At 43.7% G+C, this 21,873-nt stretch overlaps 1 protein-coding gene across 2 annotated transcripts in view; it reads right to left on the reverse strand.

Annotated features, from left to right (window-relative positions):
- FBXL2 (F-box and leucine rich repeat protein 2) overlaps positions 1 to 21,873 on the reverse strand; it is a 128,696-nt gene that overhangs the window by 48,462 nt on the left and 58,361 nt on the right. For both annotated transcript variants that reach the window (XM_074945489.1, XM_074945488.1), the window contains exons 3-4: positions 7,207 to 7,261; positions 5,478 to 5,552 (exon numbers count right to left, since the gene is read on the reverse strand). In XM_074945489.1, the coding sequence (XP_074801590.1) occupies positions 5,478 to 5,552; positions 7,207 to 7,261 (130 nt within the window). The remainder of the gene's footprint in view (positions 1 to 5,477; positions 5,553 to 7,206; positions 7,262 to 21,873) is intronic.

The following is a 21,873-nucleotide window of genomic DNA, read 5'->3' on the forward strand; positions in this document are numbered from 1 at the left end:
AGAGTTCTCTGTAAGCTTGAAAGCTTGTTTCTCTCACTAACAGAAGTTGATCCAATAAAATATATTACCTCACCCATCTTCCCTCTCCAATATCCTGGGATCAACACAGCTACACCACCACTGCATTAAGTGCAGTAATTTTGTACTGTCTTCAAACTTCGTCACCACCCTATTTATGCCCTTTTCCAGAACATTTATGAGGAAGGCTGCGTGTCTGTCACGGAAGTCACGGATTCCATGACCTCTGTGACTTCTGCAGCAGCCAGTGTGACTGGCTCTGGGGCTCAGGCAGCCCCTGGGCCAGCAGCAGCAGTTTGGCTGTGGGAGGGGGCTCAGGGCTGGGGTAGGGGCTTGAGATTCGGGGCAATGCTTACCTCGGGGAGGGGCTCTCCAGAAGTGGCCAGCATGTCCCTGCAGGCACCGCCCCTGCAGCTCCCCTTGGCTGTGGTTCCCGGCCAACGGGAGCTGCGGAGACGGCACTTGTGGCGGGGGCAGCACACGGAGCCCCCCTAGCCTTCCCTCCCCCTAGGAGCTGCAGGGACATGCTGGCTTCTTCCAGGGAGCTGCATGGAGCCGGGCAGGGAACCTGCCAGCCCTGCCAACCATGCCTCCCGGCACCAGCAGGGGTCCCAGGCTGCATGCCGCAGCCTGCCCCCGCCCCCAGCACCAGCAGGTGGTTCCAGGCCACCTCCTCCAAAACGTGCGGAGCTCCTGGATGCTCCCCCAGAGCACCCGCAGCCCAAGTTTTAGTTAGGGGTGTATAGTACAAGTCATGGACAGGTCATGGTCCATGAATTTTTGTTTCCTGCCCGTGACCTGTCCATGACTTCTACTAAAAATATCTGTGACTAAAATGTATCCTTATTTATGAGTAAGGCTAAGTTTTTGTCATGCATATTTTTAGTAAAAGTAACGGAGGGGTCACAGGCAATAAAGAAAAATTCATGGAAGCCCGTGGCCTATCTGTGACTTTTACTAAAAACATGCATGACAAAATGGGGAGTTGGGGGGTCCCCATGCCACCTCGGGGGGGTCCCCCACTGCTTGTGGCTCCAAGCTCGGGACACCCCCGCCGTCCACGGTGGCTGGGAACTGCGGGGCAACCCCGCCACCTGCAGCGGCGTGGAGCTTGGGGCCCGCACAGTTCCCAGGCACCACGGGCAGCGGGGGGCCTCGTAGCTCCCATATGCCGCAGGTTCAAGTCACAGAGGTCAAAGAATTCTAATAGATTGGTGAGGCATGATGTCCCTTTACAAAAGCCGTGCTGACTCTTCCCCAACATATCGTGTTCAGCTGTGTGTCTGATAATTCTATTCTTTTCCACAGTTTTAGTCAATTTGCTTGGCACAAGCTTAGAGGATGAATTAAGGACCCTTTGAAAGACTATGCTGCAGCGATGATCTGTAAACAGGTGAATTAAGCTTTTGTGGGGCCTGGGGACAGAGCAAGTGGCGGCCCCTCCCCACCCCTTCTGCCTGCAGTCCCCCCGCCAGGGAAATAGGGTCGGGGCACGGGGACTTGCCCTGCTCCGCCCAACCAATGCTCCTGCCGAGGAGTGGGGTTGGGGCGCGCGGGGACTTCCCCCATCTGCACTGCGCTCTTGTCAGGGAGCAGGGTTGGGGCACAGGGGGCTTACCCCTACTCCCCGGCAGGAGCGCCAGGCAGGCTGAGTGGGTCGGGGTGCAGGTGAGCCCATTTTTCCGGAGCCCCCAATTGGCTGGGGCCCCTGGGAACAGGCCCTGTTGACCCAGTGGCTAATCCGTCACTGTCTTCAAATGTATTTAAAAACAGACAGGCAGTTTCAGTATTAAGAATTAAATGCCCTGAATAAAACATGAGGTATTTTGGCGCATTATTTTAAATTTACTTTTTTCCTGATGTTTGTTTATGAGACCAGCAAAGTGCAATTCCCTCACCATCGCCAGCTAGCATTCAGCACCACACCCCAGCACACACTCTTTGGCATAAGATTGATAAATCCTTAAGACAGACGCTTATAAAGGTAAGGTAGTCTATTGTTTTTTCTCTGGTATTATGTATACAAGATCAATACGTATATTTGTTTTATACATTACAAAACAATGTACTATCTTAACCCAATGGCAGACTCAAGTCTTTGATATTGTTCGATGGTGTATATGATGCCAACAAGGGCATATTGTGAAGTCATGCTGAGCAAAAGATCGTGTGTACAGGGACTTTGCAATTTGTGGTCCTCAAACACAGTAATCCAAACAGATGCTGTTTTGAGATGGAAAGACATCAAAAGAGCTGTATTTCTTCTTCTGAGATCACTGGCCCTGGGTGGGTGTCTGTTTAATATTCTATTAAAACTACTTTTAAAAAGTTTTTTAGTGTGCCTTAGATAAACAGTGAATAAATGAATTAAAAGGTAAATTTAAATTACTATTGAGCTGAAATTCAAAGTATAGCAGCCACTGTATTGTTCTAAATCTAAATGATAAAGGGATAATCTATACTGAAAACCAACTACATCCTGCGACCAGGTTATAACATGGTTGTCCCAGGACACATCAAGAACACAATACTGCCTTGTAGCACATAGGTTATGCTACAAATCCATTACATAATCAAAGAATTAGAAAAACTACAGCATATGAAAAACGTATGTCCCAAACCAAAAGCATAATAATCCAGTACTATCCTTCTAAAAAACAGAACCTTCAAGCATCATATACTTTTATCAGATAGAAAGCTCATAGTTCTAAAATACATTTATTACTGCTCAGCAAATAAGAAACAAAAATATTTTCAGCCTTCTATGTGCGAATAAACAGGAGTAGCAGTTAATCCCTCCCAACCTGTACAGATATGTTTAAATGCTTGCAGGCTCTGGAATCTGTTCTCCACTTTAGTACAGATCCTCATAATAACCAACATCTATTGTTGGCTTTTAAAGTACCAAAAAGAAGCTGACAATGAAGTTTCAAAGTGCTGTTGACAGAATTTACCTCTAAGTTAAATTAGTGAATTTCTATGCTTTGTATGTTTCGACAATGTTTAGCAAAATTTATCCAATGATCACCATATAGATTTTATTCATGTAAGACGAATTTAAATATGGGGCAAGCATGCCAGAGGAGAATGAGACTATTTTCTTCTGGGTTTTAATTCCTAATATGACTCAGTAAATATACCATTAATGGGTCAGTGAAGTAATTTTCCATAGGATTGGTTCTTAAATTTCTCTCAACACTAAAAACATTCAAAAGAGGTCATTTTTTGTTACATACATTAGAAAATTTTAACCGTAGGCCTAATATAATGGCAGAGGGCAAGCGTCAGCGTTCCTACACTGTAGAAGAAAAGCTAGCTGCAATAGATCAAGTAAATAGCGGAGAAACCCAGGTCAAAGTTTCAAAAGATATTGAGACTGCCGAATCTACTCTCTGAGGATGGCTAAAAAACTAATCTAAACTGAATGGCTTTGTACAAAATATCGATTCTGCCACGGGGCTTAAGCAAAAATGTGCGCACTATTCAGCAAAACCCACAATAAACAAAGCCATGCACACGTGATTTGCTCAGGAAAGGCTGAAAGGAATGCCGCTAAGTGGGCCAATTCTTCAAGCCCAAGCGACAAAATTTGGAAATTTAACGGGGGATGAATCATTCTAAGCCACCAAGGGGTTTATAATTCGTTTTAAAAAGCGTCATGGCATAGTGCAGGTATCGATTTCTGGAGAAAGCCGATCAGCCAATGAATCGGCCACAAACGCATTTCCCGCTGAGTTAAAATCTATTTTACAAAATGAAGACTACCATGAAGAAGAACTTTATAATTGTGATGAAACAGCTTTATTTGCAAAACTGCTACCTGATAAAACTTTAGCCTTTAAATACGAGACACAGAAAACAGCTGGATTTAAAAAGATAAAAGATCGTGTGACTCTTCTTTTTTGTAGTAATAAGATGGGCAGCCATACGCTTGCCCCTCTTCTCGTTGGCCGCTTTCATAACCCTGGCTGCTTTAATCACCTCAACAGAGCCAAACTGCCAGTAATATATGCTAACAGCAAAAATGCTTGGATGACAAGACACATTTTCAACGACTGGTTCCACAACAGCTTTGTTCCAGCTGTTTGTAAGCATCTGCAGTCGAAGAAACTCGAAGCCAAAGCACTTTTGCTATTTGACAATTGTCCAGCCCATCCTCCAGCCAAATCACTGGTATCGAGTGATGGAAAAATTTGTATATATACCTACCATTCAACACAACATCAAAAATTCAACCTTTAGACCAGGGCATTATTCAGAATTTTAAAAACAATTATCGACGGGAACTGATTTTGGCGATCGTGTCATGCACATCTTCAGGCGTTTCTGAATTCCTGAAACAGTTAAACATGAAGGAAATTATTTATTTAGTTAAAAAAGTTTGGGATGATGAAGGCTCTCAGTGATGCCTTTTCTGTCAAAGATGGCTCAGACTTGGAAAACTCCAGCAGTGGCACTGATTTAGAGCCAGACTTTGAAGGATTTTTGGAAGAAGACGTCCTACAAACATGCACACAGACAAAAGAGGATAAAGGTAAACTTCTCTTTCAAATGATAAAAGATTTTAGTTTGGATACGTTGCCGGAAATCATTACTGAGTGGCTGGAGATGGATGAAGATTGCCCAACTTCAGAATTTCTGTCCGAGGAAGAAATATTAATGGGCTGCGAGACTACGTCAGACCGCGAAAGTGATGGCGAGGATGTCGTTGAAAAGGTCAAAATTTCGCCCACAGAAGCCCTTAGTGCTGTAGAAACTGTTGTAAGATTTATGGAGGCACAAAATGTGGAAAATATCTAAATCATTCATCTGCGGCGAATGACAGACTTCATAAGAAAGAAAAAAAGCGCGAGCCAGAAAGAGCAGAAAATAACAGCGTTTTTTTCTAGGTGAATCATAGACACTTTTTTCAGCATGGCCCTCTTAACCTGCAGTCTGTTAACATGCAGTCATGGTGGCTTGACTCCCGACATCCGCGCGTAAACGGGTCTGTACTGTAAATGGCGCTCTCAGCTGGGAGGCCAGAGAGCCAACAGACATGGAAATTAAACTACCCTCTCACTCCCAGAAGTAATTCTGAGGGTCTCAGTCAAGACTGAGGAACCTTAGAGGGACATTTTCACTGTCTGTATGATACCTGTTTTATGAACAGAAGTCTTGAGTCTCCAGAACAGTCAATCCCTACCTTTTGTGAACAATGTGTGCACATGAATTACTTAAACCAAAATAAATAAATTATTTGTCACTTAGCTGAAGATCAAAACTCAGACACAATTCCAAGGTAAAAAGTGAGCCAAATACAATTATCTGCTTTTTCCAACTGTTCCTTCACAGCATTACCATCTTGTATTTTAAGACTGAGATATTTGTACTTTGAATAAGGTCTCTGGGATAATTAAGACAGTTTATGCTTTTAACATCCAATGTAAAGACAAAAAAAAAAAAACTATAGTACTAACCTCTATATCTGTCTGAAAGTTAAAAAGATCTATTCTTTGCCAGTTACTTCCATCCAGAGCCAAGACATTCCATGCCTAGAAAAAACATACGTATGTTTAATAAATCTTCTCTATCAGGTACTTATATAGCCCTCCCCTCATCACTATAGTATGAGTGTCTTGAAATCACAGACATGACACAAGTATTCCTTCAGAATGCATTACTTTGTATGTAAATCAAAAGTAATTTAGGCATTGAGGCTTATGAAAAAGCAGATGGCTAAAAACAGATTTTGCTGGACTGATTCTTTTAAATCCTGGGATTGCATGTTTTCAGACTGTAAGGGCCAAATTCTGCCCATGGATACGTGCATGAACATTGACTTAAATGCAAGCCACACACATACAGAGTATAATGTCAGAATTTTAACCTCATCATTTAAAGCAATTTTAGTAAGTTCATTGTTCAATAAATTATTTTTATTAGAGCTGTATGTAAAGAAGAAGAATTTAAAACTTAGCTGCTTCTAGTCAAAGAATAAAAAGGAAGAGCTGGGAACACTGAAATAAATGTATTTATATAGAGGTTTTCAACTCCAAAATTCTTTATAACCTTTACAAACTATTGGCTCAGTCCTGAGAGGAGCAGAATCTTCTGCAAGATGCTGGCTTCTGAACCTCCCTATTTTCATGGGAATGGAGGCATTCAGCCCCTCTCAGGATTGGACCATATTTTATTATATAGTACGCACACGCACACAAATTTCTTCATCACCACTGGGGTGAAACATGGCAGCTGTTAAACAGCACACATCATCTCTACACAACAGTTCAGGCTAGAAAGTGAAAAGGAGCTCCTTATTCAATAGAAACTGCTGGGACACGTGGTTACCCAACCAGTTCAATACTGACTCAGACGGAAGAATACCACCTACTGATTCATCAGCATTATTTTCTGCCGCACCCTAGGTTTTAGCTGGAGCTATTGACCAAGATTGATGCTGCTTAGCTTATTAAATCACAGTTCTGGGTGGGATGGAAGCAGGAATAAAAGAGTTATGTTCTGAATTAGAAAAAAAAGTTTTGAATTTCACTGAAAAAAAAAAGTGAAGATTTAAAAGCCTGACTTTTGAAATAATACAGAAAAAAGTTCACTATGGTAGTTTGGTTGCATATAAAGTTTGTTTTTTACACACTTCATGTAAGAATAAAATCTATTTTATTTTAATTCAAGCAAAACCACCCAGATGAACATAAAGATGTATTTAGATATGCCTTTTCAATTGTCTTCACATGAATGCCGTTTTCTCTATTAGTAGTAGATTTACTTAATACCTTCAGCATTTGACAAACACCATGGATACACTTCTTAAACATATGTTGAATATTAACAGAGCTACATGGACTTTTAAGCACAAAATACTTCTGAAAAATAGTGTTATAAAGTCACAAACTTTAAATAGCAAATGCCACTATGCCAAAAAAGGCCTAATTCTTTCTGCAGATACAAAGCATGTATCATTGTTCATCTCTTGCCCCGACCCCGCCACCCCTTAAGAGAAAACTCCAGACACACGTGATTCATTCTGCATATCTGATTGCAGGATTGGGTGCTCAGTTTCTTATCCATTGCTCAAAGTCAATGGTAAGATTCCCTTTGATTTCTAAGAGCCTAATCTAAAGCTCATTTTTTGCTGGTAATTAGTCCTTCCCAATGCACAAAATGACCCAAGTAAAGCAAATACTGTACCTTAGAAACTTGCGCACATCGGCACAAAGTAACAATATCCAAGAAGGAAAATATTCTAGGAAGAAAAGGAACAGAATCAAATTATGCTGATGTTTTATTACTAATCCAGTCTAATATACAGGCTCACAGTTTCATAATCATAGGAAAAAATTCAAGTTACATAAAAAGCTAAATTAAATTTAACTCTGCAATACTACAAAATTGTACTGGATAGGCTGACAACAGTTATATATACACTGACTAAGAACAATCATTTGGAAATAGGATACATATGCTATTTTTGATCAGCCCCCAGTTGAAAAATCTAAATACTATTGAAGAAAAACAGTCCAGTTTTCTAATAGGTCACATACTGCTTACTAAGCCTGTGAAATTCAATCATTTAAAAAAATTAGGTTTACTCTATAAGAAAGAATGACACAGGAGTTCAGTATTCACCATTACTATCTAAACACGATACCATTTCTGTAAACCTGCGTACTCTAACTGTTCAGTTCTGAAGGAGATTTGCACTGGCAAGATGAACACAAGTTCCAAAGATCAATAAAGACAGCTCAGGGGATGTTCTCAGGGGAGGAAAGGATATTGGTGTAAGCACAAAAATGCAGATTCTTTTCCAAAACTATTTTCTACAACAATCACTCACAAGAATATATACTAAAGTTAAAAAACATTACCTGCTCACGAGGCCATCAACCTTTTTTATGCTCAAAATTATGAAAATCTTAACTTGCTATCAGTATCATCTTGTACTAAAACCTTAACACCGATGAGTAAATACAGTTGATTTATTGGTGAAGAGATGATGATTAATAAAAATGATCTAAAAAAATCTGACCAACATTTTCAAACTTCGAAGCTTAAATCAAGGCACCTAAACCCATAATTAGGAACCTAAATAAGTTGCCAAATGTTCAGTTCAGTACCCATGGAAGTTGACAGGATCTACAAATGCCACTTGGATGCCTAATTTTAGACACCCAGGTTTCAAAATGGTCTTTCCTGATATTCCATTATCACATTTGAACACATTGTATTTATCAATACATAAAAATATACATGAATTAAAATAAATCCATTTACCATGCAAACTCAGAAGAATGAGCACCCTTCTAAGGTATGAATTGCATTTTACAAAAAAAGCATTTTTGACAATATTTATTGTGATTGGAATACCCATTTGAAGCTCAAGGCACTTTATAAAACTAAATACCAACACCATGTGAATGGATTTCGAAGGTCTCAGATTTATACATGCGCATTTCAAAACAGTTTTCCAAATTATTTCAGTAAATTTGCCTTCACATTCTATCTAGTCAAAAATAAAGGGCGGTGACAAACCATTTTGGGGCACTCTTGTTTTGAAGGGAGAGGAGGAGGAGTGTTTTGGCTTTCATACTAGTCTTATTCATTTTGTCACAGGTAACATTATACAGAGATCTGGGAACAGGAGAAGGGGAAAGGAGTTTGTAGATCCCATTACTTTGAATTCTCTAATAGTTTGTCCTAATGATAATCACTATTTATGATGGTGCACATTAATACATCAATACTCTCTTTTAAAAGAAGGAAAGAACACAAAGGGCAAACATACAGTTAGGCTTTTATTTCTTTTTCCTCTGGCAGTTGGCCATTATTTTAGCAGAGAAAACTTTCTACAGGGAGTTGCTTTGCATTACAAGGAGATTCTCTTTGATTTAACCTTCAATTGGAGAAGTTTTTAGTTTTATCTGATCAAGTCAACTTTTCTACCATCTTTGGAAGTCAGCCAAGTTGTCCCCATGAAACAGACAACTTAAATAATGGCAACAGAATATATGCATCATACCTCACCTTTTCTTTACAGGCATTAATGCTTGTCAGCACTCTGAAGATGTAAAATGCTATGCAATTGTTATGTATTATAGCTGATAGCATGAGATACCATTGACATGTTTAGCTATAATTGCTATGAGTCATTTCACCAATGCCATAATTTATCCACTGCCATTCTTTTTGCTTGAAATATTAAGCGAAAAGATTTCAATTCTTCTTGCTTATTTCATTCATATCATCTTGAAAAGTCAATTATCTGCCTTCCGTATTATTGACCAATCTAACAGAAATTTGTTTCTGCAGATACTGCTATAAATGTCTCATTCAGAGTTCACTGAAGTCAATGGAAAAGCCCTCAGTAACTTCAAGTAGGCTTCTGATCAGGTTCCAGGCCTCTTGGAGTTGGCTAATCTCTATCCTAAATAGGGACTCCCTTCTCCCACTGTGTTTGCGGAATGAATGCCAAATTAGACAATTAATGCCATCTCCTTCTCAACAACAGAGTCTAAGTAATTTCTCACCTAGCTCAAGTGCAAAATATAGCAAATAAAGTCTTGGGAATGACAGCAAGAGACTCCGTGAAATGAACAGAATCCAATGTGCTCAAAGTCAACAGTCAACCATGGCAAAAGCTACTCTCATTTCCGCCTATTCTCCTATTTTTCCTCCTTCCCTCTGTCCAGTTCTCTCTAACCTCTCCACTTGTCTCTACCACACTGCAGTTTTAAAATGATTTTAAAGGCCCTTTTGAGTAGAGGAGCTTTATAATTCCTAACACCAAGTAATTTCTTTTGTAGCCTTCTAATCCTGCCATAAAAATCTACATCATTCATGAAGCCTCACAAATCTGATGCAATCACTAACAAAGTTTACATGCTATCTTGCATCTGAATTTAAATACATATTAAATTTGTTCAAGTTCGATTTGAGTTCCTCAGAGTAAGGGCTTTGTCCTTTATGCACTTGCAAAACACTGTGTACTTTTACACTGACTCTTCCTTAGCGGACAATTCCTTAACAGAATTAGCCAGAGACAGCCAGAAAAAGGACTTTGGCGTCTGAATGAAAAAAAGATTGAGAAGTACAGACTCTCTCTGACTTCCCAGCACTTAAGTGTTTTTTTTGTTTGTTTCAAATGTAAAATATACACAATAGGACAGCTGATAGACCTGCAGCACACCTGTCCTTCACAACCAGAGCTATGCAGAAGTTAATGCAGCCAGCAGGAAGATTAATTTCCTCTTAGTACTTAGACACGGATTAGCACAGGGGTGCTGGAAATGAAGTTCATGTTGCATAGATTCTCTGTTCTCCTGGACAGCTCCATATCTGAACCAATGGGCTGATCTGGGTGGATAGTTCTTTACATTACTTCAACACATCATACTGTGTAAGGTATGGAGTGAGAAGCTGAGTTGAACATAGGCAAAACAGCCTCTCCTCCCAGCCCCCTGAGGACTCCTCTCAACTTGGGGCCACCTGAAATCAAAGTTTCTGCAACTTGTCAAAACCAGCCCTGCATACAGTAATTATTCATTCTCTACAAAAATAGATTTTCTAGTGCTAACTTGTGCTATGCATAGGTGCACCATTTGCCTTAAAAACAAAATAAACAAAAGTATCAAACATGTACATGCATACACCACCGACCCAAATTTTGGTCTAAGAGAGCCCAAATTTGACATCTTTCTGGGCACAATGCAAGAACTATTTACTTTGTTTTGTTCTAAAGAAGTGGTCTGAATTGGGGCAGTACCAGTTTTCTCTTTTCTTTGGCTGATTTGGGAGTAGTTTTTCCCCCCATATTAATTCGGATTATTATTTTTGAATGCATTTGAAAATCTGTATTGTTCTTACGCCTGGAGTGATGGCACAAACTATAAATCCAAATATCAAGACGCAGCAAAGGTGAGATGTGACTGACTTAGTCAAAACACAAATATTCATAGTATATTTCAGTGATATCTCTTAGGAGTACCTCTTCACTCCATTCACTAACTAATCGAACTCTGGACTGTGGATGGTGAGAAATATCAAAGTTGAAAGTGTATGGATATTTGAAACCGAAAATTGCCATTCACCTTTTAAGGTTTAATTTTTATAATGTTTACCCTGGTTATAGAGTAACAGCCATGTTAGTCTGTATTCGTAAAAAGAAAAAAGAAAAGGAGTACTTGTGGCACCTTAGAGACTAACCAGTTTATTTGAGCATGAGCTTTCGTGAGCTATGCATCCGATGAAGTGAGCTGTAGCTCACGAAAGCTCATGCTCAAATAAACTGGTTAGTCTCTAAGGTGCCACAAGTACTCCTTTTCTTTTTTCTTTTTACCCTGGTTATGTCATTTTCAGTACAGATGCATCTGAAAAAGCTGACATCAGCCTTGAGTCTTAAACTGTATACTCAATTTTTCCTGATAGGTGAAAATAAATATCCATTTTTATAGGGCACTGTGGATACTGTGTAGTTTGTGCCTAGTAAGCATCAAAGGCAGCTACTGTTGCTGTGCAGTGTTGACAGGGGTCCAGCTCCCTCTTCCCTTTTAGTTTTAGTTTGCTGGAAAATAACAGTTCAGAGTTCAGTTTGCAGGCAATTTGATGGGTTTATTGGGGCTAAACAAGCAAGCATATTTTGAAGCCCTTTACATTGACTGGGCTATTTTTATACGCCGATAGAGTTTAACCATACTTCGAACCCCTTCACACCAGTTGGGCTTATTTGTATATGCCAATAGAGTTTTCCTCTTCCCCTCCCACAACTACAGTTCTATACGCCGATAGAACCCCCTTCTTTTCCTAACCCCTAGCTCCACACGCCAACAGAGCTCCCTCTTCCCCTCCCTTTTCTTGGCAAACTTAATTATACTTGTACTTGTAGTGTCCCTTCCCTGGTACCATCCCTTCCAATATATGAATCATAGAATCATAGAATATCAGGATTGGAAGGGACCTCAGGAGGTCATCTAGTCCAACCCCCTGCTCAAAGCAGGACCAATCCCCAACATATGGTTCTGTTCTGTTCTCGGGGGATCTTTTTAAATCTACCTTTAAACTACGGATGCTGACCTTTTTAGTGTATCCAAGAAATAGGCCTGTTTATAACAAGCATGATGCAATGACATGATCTCATAAGAATGGCCATACTGGGTCAGACCAATGTTCCATCTAGCCCAATATCTTGCCTTCTGACAGTAGCTAATACTAGGGGTTTCACATGGAATGAACAGAACATGCAATCATTGAGCGATCCATCACCCATTGTCCACTCCTAGCTTCTGGCAGTCAGGAGCTAGGGACATTCAGAGCATTGAGTTGCATCCCTGCCCATCTTGGCAAACAGCCATTGATGGACCTATCCTCCATGAAATTATCTAATTCTCTTTTGAACCCCGTTATGCTTTTGGCTGTCACAACATCCCCTGACAACGAGTTACACAGGTTGACTGTGAGTTGTGTGAAGGAGTTCACAGTCATACAGCTTGCAATACTGCATTACCAAAGCCAGCATCGTCTCGAGCTTGCTGGATAAGCGCATAATACGATGTAAACGTGTGGACGGATGACTAGGTGGCAGCCTTGCAGATATCCTGGATCAGCACTTGGGCTAGGAAAGCTGCCGAAGAGGCTTGTGCCCTGGTTGACTGGGCAGTTACAATCGCCGGAGGGGGCACCTTGGCCTGGTTGTAGCAGTAGCAGATACACGCAGTAATCCAAATCGAGATCCTCTGGACTGACTCTGGATGATCTTTCATCCTGTCAGCCACTGCGACAAATAACTGCAGCGACTTATGAAAAGACTTGGTCCTCTCCATGTAGAAGGCTAGCACCCTTTTGACATCGAGCGAGTGCAATCTGCGCTCCTCCGCCAACTTATGAGGTTGAGGAAAGAATACAGATAAGAATACGTCCTAAGTCATATTAAAAAACGAAACAACCTTGGGTAGAAAGGCCGGATGTGGTCGAAGTTGGACCTTGTCCTTGTAAAACAGTGTGTAGGGCGGCTCCGAGGTAAGTGCCTTAAACTCGAAGACCCTGCGGGAAGATGTTATTGCCACCAAGAAAGCGACCTTCCAGGAGAGAAGGAGGAGGGATCAGGAAGCCAGAGGATCGAAGGGTGCTCCCGTGAGTCGCGACAGCACAAGATTTAGGTCCCACAGAGGAATGGGGTCCCTACGTGAGGGTATAGGTACACTAGGCCCTTGAGGAACCTGACCGTCATGTTGTGGGTGAAAACTGACCTGCTCTCGAGTGGAGGATGAAAGGCCGAAATAGAGGCCAAGTGGACCTTAACAGATGAAAGAGACAGACCCTGGAGTTGAAGATGCAGGAGGTAATCCAGGATTAAATGCATTGAGGGCCTCTCGGATCGAATGCCTTTATCTGAAGTCGGGCATATAAACTGTTTCCATTTGGCCAGAAAGGTTGCTCCAGTAGAGGGTTTTCTCTTGCCCCGCAGGACCTGGACACCGGCTGAGCACAGTCGCTCATCCACATTCAACCATGCAGCAGCCAGGACATCAGGTGCAACGCTGTCAGGTTCGGATGCAACAGTCTGCCATTGTTTTGAGACTATAGGTCTGGCCAGAGTGGTAGCTGTAACAAGGCAGCCACCAAGAGGTCCAGCAATGTGCCAAACAAGTGCTGGCGCAGCTAAGCCGGCACAATGAGGATTACTTTTGCTCTGTCCTGCTTGATCTTCATGAGAACTCTGTGAATTAATGACACTGGAAGGAAGGCATACACCATAGCCCCCGACCACAGGAGCAGGAAAACGTTCAACAGGGTGCCTCTGTCAGCTCCCCCGAATCGAACAGAAAGCATGGCACTTTCTGTTGTGCCTGGATGCAAACAAGTCCACCTGGGGAGTCCTCCACCTTTGGAAAATGATGCTGACTAACTCAAGATGGAGCGACCACTTGTGGCAAGACAAGATGGTCCTGCTGAGGTGATCTGCCAGAGTGTTCCTGTCCCTGGGAGGTGAGCGGCCATGAGATGAATGGCGTGCTGAACATAGAAAATTCCAGAGCCTGATGGCTTCTTGGCAAAGGGCTGAGGACCAGGCTCCACCCTGCTTTTTGGTATAGAACATAGTGGCAATATTGGCCATCAGAACTTGAACCACCCTTTTATATGAGGCAGGAAATGTTAACAGGCCAGGCTTATCACTTTGAGCTCCTTGACATTTATGTGTAAGAAGTGAGCATGACTCAACCAACGACCTTGCGTGCCGAGGTCGTCCAGATGGAATTCCCACCCCAGATCCAAAGCATCGGAAACCAGGGTGACCGACGGGGTTCATAGAATCATAGAATATCAGGGTTGGAAGGGACTTCAGGAGGTCATCTAGTCCAACCCCCTGCTCAAAGCAGGACCAATCCCCAATCAAATCATCCCAGCCAAGGCTTTGTCAAGCCTGACCTTAAAAACTTCCAAGGAAGGAAATTCTACCACCTCCCTAGGTAACGCATTCCAGTGTTTCACCACCCTCCTAGTGAAAAAGTTTTTCCTAATATCCAACCTAAACCTCCCCCACTGCAACTTGAGACCATTACTCCTTGTCCTGTCCTCTTCTACCACTGAGAATAGTCTAGAACCATCCTCTCTGGAACCACCTCTCAGGTAGTTGAAAGCAGCTATCAAATCCCCCCTCATTCTTCTCTTCTGCAGACTAAACAATCCCAGTTCCCTCAGCCTCTCCTCATAAGTCATGTGTTCCAGTCCCCTAATCATTTTTGTTGCCCTTCGCTGGACTCTCTCCAATTTATCCACATCCTTCTTGTAGTGTGGGGCCCAAAACTGGACACAGAAACCAGATGAGGCCTCACCAATGTCGAATAGAGGGGAACGATCACGTCCCTCGATCTGCTCGCTATGCCCCTACTTATACATCCCAAAATGCCATTGGCCTTCTTGGCAACAAGGGCACACTGCTGACTCATATCCAGCTTCTCGTCCACTGTAACCCCTAGGTCCTTTTCCGCAGAACTGCTGCCTAGCCATTCGGTCCCTAGTCTGTAGCTGTGCATTGGGTTCTTCCGTCCTAAGTGCAGGACCCTGCACTTATCCTTATTGAACCTCATCAGGTTTCTTTTGGCCCAATCCTCCAATTTGACTAGGTCCCTCTGTATCCTATCTCTGCCCTCCAGCGTATCTACCACTCCTCCCAGTTTAGTATCATCCGCAAATTTGCTGAGAGTGCAATCCACACCATCCTCCAGATCATTTATGAAGATATTGAACAAAACCGGCCCCAGGACCGACCCCTGGGGCACTCCACTTGACACCGGCTGCCAACTAGACATGGAGCCATTGATCACTACCCGTTGAGCCCGACAATCTAGCCAACTTTCTACCCACCTTATAGTACATTCATCCAGCCCATACGTCTTTAACTTGCTGACAAGAATACTGTGGGAGACCGTGTCAAAAGCTTTGCTAAAGTCAAGAAACAATACATCCACTGTTTTCCCTTCATCCACAGAATCAGTAATCTCATCATAGAAGGCGATTAGATTAGTCAGGCATGATCTTCCCTTGGTGAATCCATGCTGACTGTTCCTGATCACTTTCCTCTCGTGTAAGTGCTTCAGGATTGATTCCTTGAGGACCTGCTCCATGATTTTTCCGGGTTGGGTCCACAAAGGGGACTCCCTCCAACACCAATGCAGGTCTAATCACCAAGCAAGCGACGACAGTATGTGGTCCGGAACCTTGACTAACTGGTCTATGTTGTGTTTGTTGGGGACATAGAACAATGCCAACCATGCCTGTAGGGGCCTGAGATGGAGCCATGCATGCCGAATCATGTAAGTGCAGGCCACCAAGTGGCCCAACAGCCTCAAACACATGTGAGCGGTGGTGAGAGAGTGGGTTTGCATATGTGAGATTAGGTCTGACATCACGCAGAACTGGGCTTCAGGGAGGAAGGCCCTGGCCCGAGTAGAGTCAAGAACCGCTCCTATGAACTCTATGCATTACACCGGAACTAACTTTGATTTTTTCTCATTTATCAATAGACCTAGATCGCAACATATGGAGCACACCAGCCCAAGGTGCCGCCTCACCTGATGCCAAGACCGACTCTTGATCAGCCAGTTGTTGAGGTACGGGTAAATTTGAACACCCCAACACCTCAGGTAAGCATCCACTGGTGCCATGCACTTTGTGAACACTCTCGGGGCTGACGAGAGACCAAAGAGCAGCACCGTGAATTGGACATGGCACTAGCCAAACACAAAACAGGAACCAGCTGCATCCTGGGAAAATGGAAAAATGCATCATTCAAATTGAGGGCAGTGTTCCAGTCTCCTGGAACATGCAAAACTTCAAGTTCTTGAAATGCTTTTTGAGGCAACGCAGGTCCAGGATGGGTCTTAAGCCCCCTTTTGCTTTCGGGATTAGGAAATACCGGGAGTAGAATCCTTTTCCCTTCATATCCCGAGGGACCTCCTCCACCGCGCGCAGCCTTAGGTGGTTTTCCACCTCCTGAGCAAATTGCACGTGAGAAGGGTCCCTGAAGAGGGAGGGGAAAGGGAGGGGCAGTTGAGAACTGTAGGGTGTAGCCCAAGGATATTGTGTTGAGCACCCAACGGTCTGATGTCACTTACAACCATGCCAATTGGAAGGGGAGTAGGCGGTTGAGGAAAGAACAGGAGGGTGGATCCAGGTACTTGACTGGGGCACTGTCCCCAGTCACACCTTCAAAACACTGTCTCTGGCACCCGTGGTGTTTCAAAGGGCCAGGTTGAGCCGGTGAGCAAGAAGACGAAGGGCAGCGGCACTTAAACCCTTTGCCTTTGCGCTTTCTCCTGTAGGACACCTGCTGGGAAGATCCCCAGGACCGAGATGGAGGAGGAGGAGGCCAGAACTGCTTTCTGGCCTACTGTGTAGTGTGGAGGCCCAGCGACTGCAGGCTTTCAGGCCATACAGCCTTGCATCAGTGAGCTCAAAGAGCCCCGCGCGCCCTCAGACGGGAGGTCCTGGATTGTGGCCTGCATCTATTGGGATAACCCAAAGACTGTAGCCAAGAGCTGCACCTCATGGCCACTACTGAGGCAACCACCCCGAGGGCTGAGTCTGTAGTGTCCCAGGCCATCTGGAGGGCACCCTTCACCACCGCTTTGCCCTCCTCCAGGCTCATGGCAAACTTGAGGGCCAGTTCCTGTGGAAGGGCCTCCCTGAACTTCATAAGGGAGTCCCATAAATTAAAATTGTACCTGCCCAACAGGATTTGGTGGTTGGATACCCGGAATTGTAGGCTGGCCATCGACTAAACCTTTCTGCCAAAGAGATCTAGTTGTTTGGCATCTTTATTTTTTGATGTTCCACTCACCTGGCCCTACCTGGCCCGCTCGTTAACTGTGGACATGACGAACGACTCCGCTGGTGGGTGCATATAGAGATCTTCAAACCCCTTTGCAGGGACGAAATACTTCTTTTCCACTCTTTTGAACGTGGGTGGAATTGAAGATGGGGTCTGACACAGTGTTTTAACAATCTTTAGGACCCCTGGATGGACAGGTAGTGCAATGTGGGCTGGGGTGGAGGACAATATGACATTGAACAAGTCGTCTGATTGTTCCTCCAGCTCTTTGATTTCAAGGTTCAAGTTGGTAGCCATCCTTTTAAGGAGAGCCTGGTGCTCCTTAAAGTCGTCGGGGGGACTGCCAGACCGGGAGGGCCTGGCCACCGTTTCATCTGTCAACGAAGATGATGAGGGCAACACGGGGGAGGGAGGGTTCCCCCTACCTTTCTGGAGACAGGTCTTTGGGCGTTTGCACCTGTTGAGTTGTCCCCACAGTGGATTCCTCACCGTGTTCCGAACCTGGTGCTGGCGGTTTGTTCGAGGCGGCCACAGAGGAGCGATGAGAATATAGAACTGGCATCACCGGTACACCCCCCCGAAGGCCTCCAAGACAGCCATTGAGCAGGCTACTGTCCCTGCTGCCACGCCGCCGGCGTCATGCTGGTCTCATGGGCTGACAGGGATTTGTACCCCACTTGGCAAAGGGCTGAACCCCGGCTCCAACTCAGACCAGTCCCCTTCCAGTGACAACAGTGGGGCTGTGGAGGCCTGCATGTGCCAACTAACTCTTGCCAGAGACCAATGTCTAGAGGGCGGGGATTGCCGCCTTTTCCTCAAGTGGTACCGAGGCAGCAGAGATCGGTGCCGCAATGGTGAGTAGTCCCACAACGGTGGTGATCGGCACCTACGAGACCTCCTGGGTGATAGATCTGCACCAAGGTGTTCTTAGGTAGGAGGCTGGTTGTTATCAGGAGTGTGGGGACTAGTGCCTTGATTCCGGTGATCCATACCTCATGGAAGGCGAGTGCAGTGCTGGAAACCTATGCCATATAGCCAGCGACCAGGGTTATGGGACTGGTGTCCTAGGCTATGGGGACAGGGATGAATGCCTGCGATCCAGGGACCAATGGTACTCCCCTGCCCTTTGGCGAGGTCCCATGACCGGCTTGCCCTTGGGCTGCAGGGCCTTAGCCATTTCCGGCACCTGGCACAACATTTGCAGTACCGTTAGGACCACCAGGTCTTTGGCCGCTTGGGCCGTCCCAGACAACGAAGGTCGCTATGGAAGCCAGGATATCCCCTACCACTCCCAGGAGTCAGAGGCAGATCCTTGGCTGGGCTAGGGGGTCCGATCTTAATGGTACTCCCTTGTAGCTCTGGGGCGGGCATGTGGCCTGAACTGGGTCCTTTGCCCAAAGTCCCCTTCCCCTCTTTGGACGGTGCCAGCGAGCCTTTTTTCTTCGGCTGCTTCTTGGGCACTGGCAAGGGGGGGGTGGTGCCAGTAGGATCCTGGTGCCGGCGGGGTGCTCTGCACCAATGCTGAGGTGCTACGAGCAGAATCCAGTCAGGAAGGCTGCGACACTGGGCACAGCACAGCCTCCGTCAGGAAAGAGGGTTCCCCCTTCCTTTCTGGAGATGGCTCTTTGGGCGTTTGTGCCTGTTGAGTTGTCCCCACGGTGGATTCCTCAGTTCCGAGCCCAGTGCTGGCGGTTTGTCCGAGTCGGCCACAGGGAGTATGGAACTGGTATCATCGGTACCCCACAAGGCTTCCAAGACGGCTCTCAGGAGGGTTCTCAAGCGGATGTCCCTCTCCTTTTGGGTTCTGGGATGAAAGTTTTTACAAATCCTGCACTTATCTTTTATATGGGATTCCCCCAAGCATTTTGACAGCTGCTGTGAGGGTCACTGATAGGCATCGGCCTGTTGCATGACAAACACAGCTTAAGCCTGGGGAACGGGGCATGCTCCACTCCAGAGCGAAGTCCCAGGCAGGTCTCTAACCACTAAACTAACAACTGCTTAAAATGCTAATCACTTACTTAAAATGCTAATTAAGTACCTAAAACTAAACAGAAAGGGAACAACAATCGGCTGTTAAGAACCGCTAACTCTTTTGCTATGCAAGACCAGGCACTCCAACCAACTGTCACAGGTGGTAAGAAGGAAGTGAGAGAGCGTAGGACCGGTGGCACATAATATACCGACGCATGGGCACAGAACTCCAGGGGGCATCACAGCTGACCCTATTGATACCATTAAGCCTTTGTTTTAATCAACTTTTCCTTATACTGTAAGACCGATGTCTCTATTTATAGTTCAGACACTGCTTTTAAAGAGTACAGAGCCCCACATTACAATGCCCTAAAATAATGTTTTTGCTTACTCATAAAATTAATGTATACTGTAACATTAAACCTCAATATGTACAGTAACTACAGCTTTAACATCTAAAGTTCCAAAAGCTCTAACAATATATTTGAGAAAAGGATTTAATACTCCATCTGCTCAGTCCATCTTATGACCAAGTACAGAGTATCAGAAATGTTGTATATATATATATGAAATGAATGCAGTATCAATTCTACACACAATGGAAACCCACTAAGTTAAGCAGATCAAAGCTGAAGTGCAGCTGTAGTCTGAAAGCTGAGCACAAAAGGCATTATAATAGGTTCCATCTCCACTGACTTTTAATGGCTTTTCAAATTTGTTCAGTTCACAAGTAAAAACACACTGGAATACAACTAAAAAGCAATACTTAATCCAACTTCAGACAGGTCAGAAAAACTGAGCGGCAAAAATTAGGTATACTTGATTTCCTACTGCTCAAAGGTAGTGACTTTAGAAAAGAACCTCAAATATATTTCAAACTAAAAAATTTAGAACTTTCCAACAGGAGTACTGGAACAATTTTTATAGTGGGGGTGCTGAGAGTTATTGAACCAAACTGTAAACCCTGAATACAATGGAAACCACTTCAAGTCAGAGGGTGCAGCAGCACCCCCAGATCCAGTACCTATGGCCTCCAGTGATATTGGTTGGGAAGCTCATGGGAGTGTTTCCAAGAGGGAAACTCATTAGTTAGTACTGCCTCTAGAAAAAAAAGGATTCAAAGGAACACATTAAGGCAGAAATAAAAAACTGAAAATTCCCACAAATGCTTTCTAAAAATATAGTCATGGAACTTATTATTAGAGGTCATCCATTTAAGTGTTACTTTTCAAAAAGGCATAGGGTGTGATCCTGTGCTGTGCCTCTAAGAGGAGCAGCCCAGAACTCACAGCCCAAGGGTAGAGGAGCTAAGGTGACTTCAAACCACCTTTGTGTCCTCACGATCCTGGGCTGTGGTGAGGGCTGGAAAGGCCCACAGTGTAACTTTGATAACCCTGAGGGCCTGTAAATTTACAGCAGTCTCCCTGGGCAGTGCTATGAGCCTACTGTGGCTCACAGAACAGCTACAGCAAGCCTGTCATTTCCACAACATTGTATGTTTCAACTAATTTTATTCTTAACTTGGATGATAAGATTTTTGCCAAAGTTCCAGCTACGAGGATAGAACCTATCTTACCTAGATTGGTGAACAGAGATCAGACCTGTTCTTTTCAAGGCATCAACTGGCACACAATATAAGAGGTCGGCTGGAATGATCCATTGAGCTCAGTTGAAGGTCCCTAATATGAAGAAAAGTTTTTAATCAAGTTGTTGAATTATTTAAAGGGGGCAATTCAAAGCATAAATCTGGGGGATATAATGCACCAGACTAAGTTACTACACAACACTCCACAGGCAAGGTTATAGTTTGGGCACTAAAACAAATTAATTGTTTTGCACAGTGGAACTGGGCAAGAGTATCCTTTGTTACTTCTTTTCGCTGTATTGACAGAACTCTTTGCACGGATAACTAGGAACAAGAGTGGCATTCCTGGCACATAAACTAGAGGCTCGGAGAATAAATGAGCTTTATATGCTAATAATGTTTTATTGGAGACATCTGAAACCTCAGTTTTGATACCTGCTGTTAAGCAGAAATTGTGGAGTTTTAAGGTGGTTTCCAGTTTCAAGGTAAATTATTAAGGCTCCAAAGTGATGGAACTAGGCCTTGACCAGTGAACTCAAAGATTCTTAAGTTTAAATTTAAATGGGCAAAGTAAAACATAAAACACCTAAATATAGAGCTTATGTACCTGGCAGTGATCTATTTGATATCGATTTTTCTACCCCTTATAATACAGTTTTAAAAGTATCTCATCGACTGTAACTTTCTCTCCAGTATTTGTAGGATCATAGCAATCAAAATGCTTACAGCTAGATACCTAGAAATCCTGTCACCTATGGTCTGTTTTCTCTTTCACCCAAAATTCCCATAAAAGTACTCTGAGAGTTTCCCTCTATAGTAATACAAAATTGGTGAAAAAATATGCTTGCAGTTACCTCATCTACGCTGAATATGTGTTGCCATTAAAAAAAAGGTGATGTTTCAGTGGTATCTTTCTTGCTCTCAAATAAAAAAAAACATATATTAAAGTTTCTATGATGCCTGTTAGAAACTG

Source organism: Natator depressus, chromosome 2, assembly GCF_965152275.1.
Source record: "Natator depressus isolate rNatDep1 chromosome 2, rNatDep2.hap1, whole genome shotgun sequence".
Taxonomy (NCBI): Eukaryota; Metazoa; Chordata; order Testudines; family Cheloniidae; genus Natator; species Natator depressus.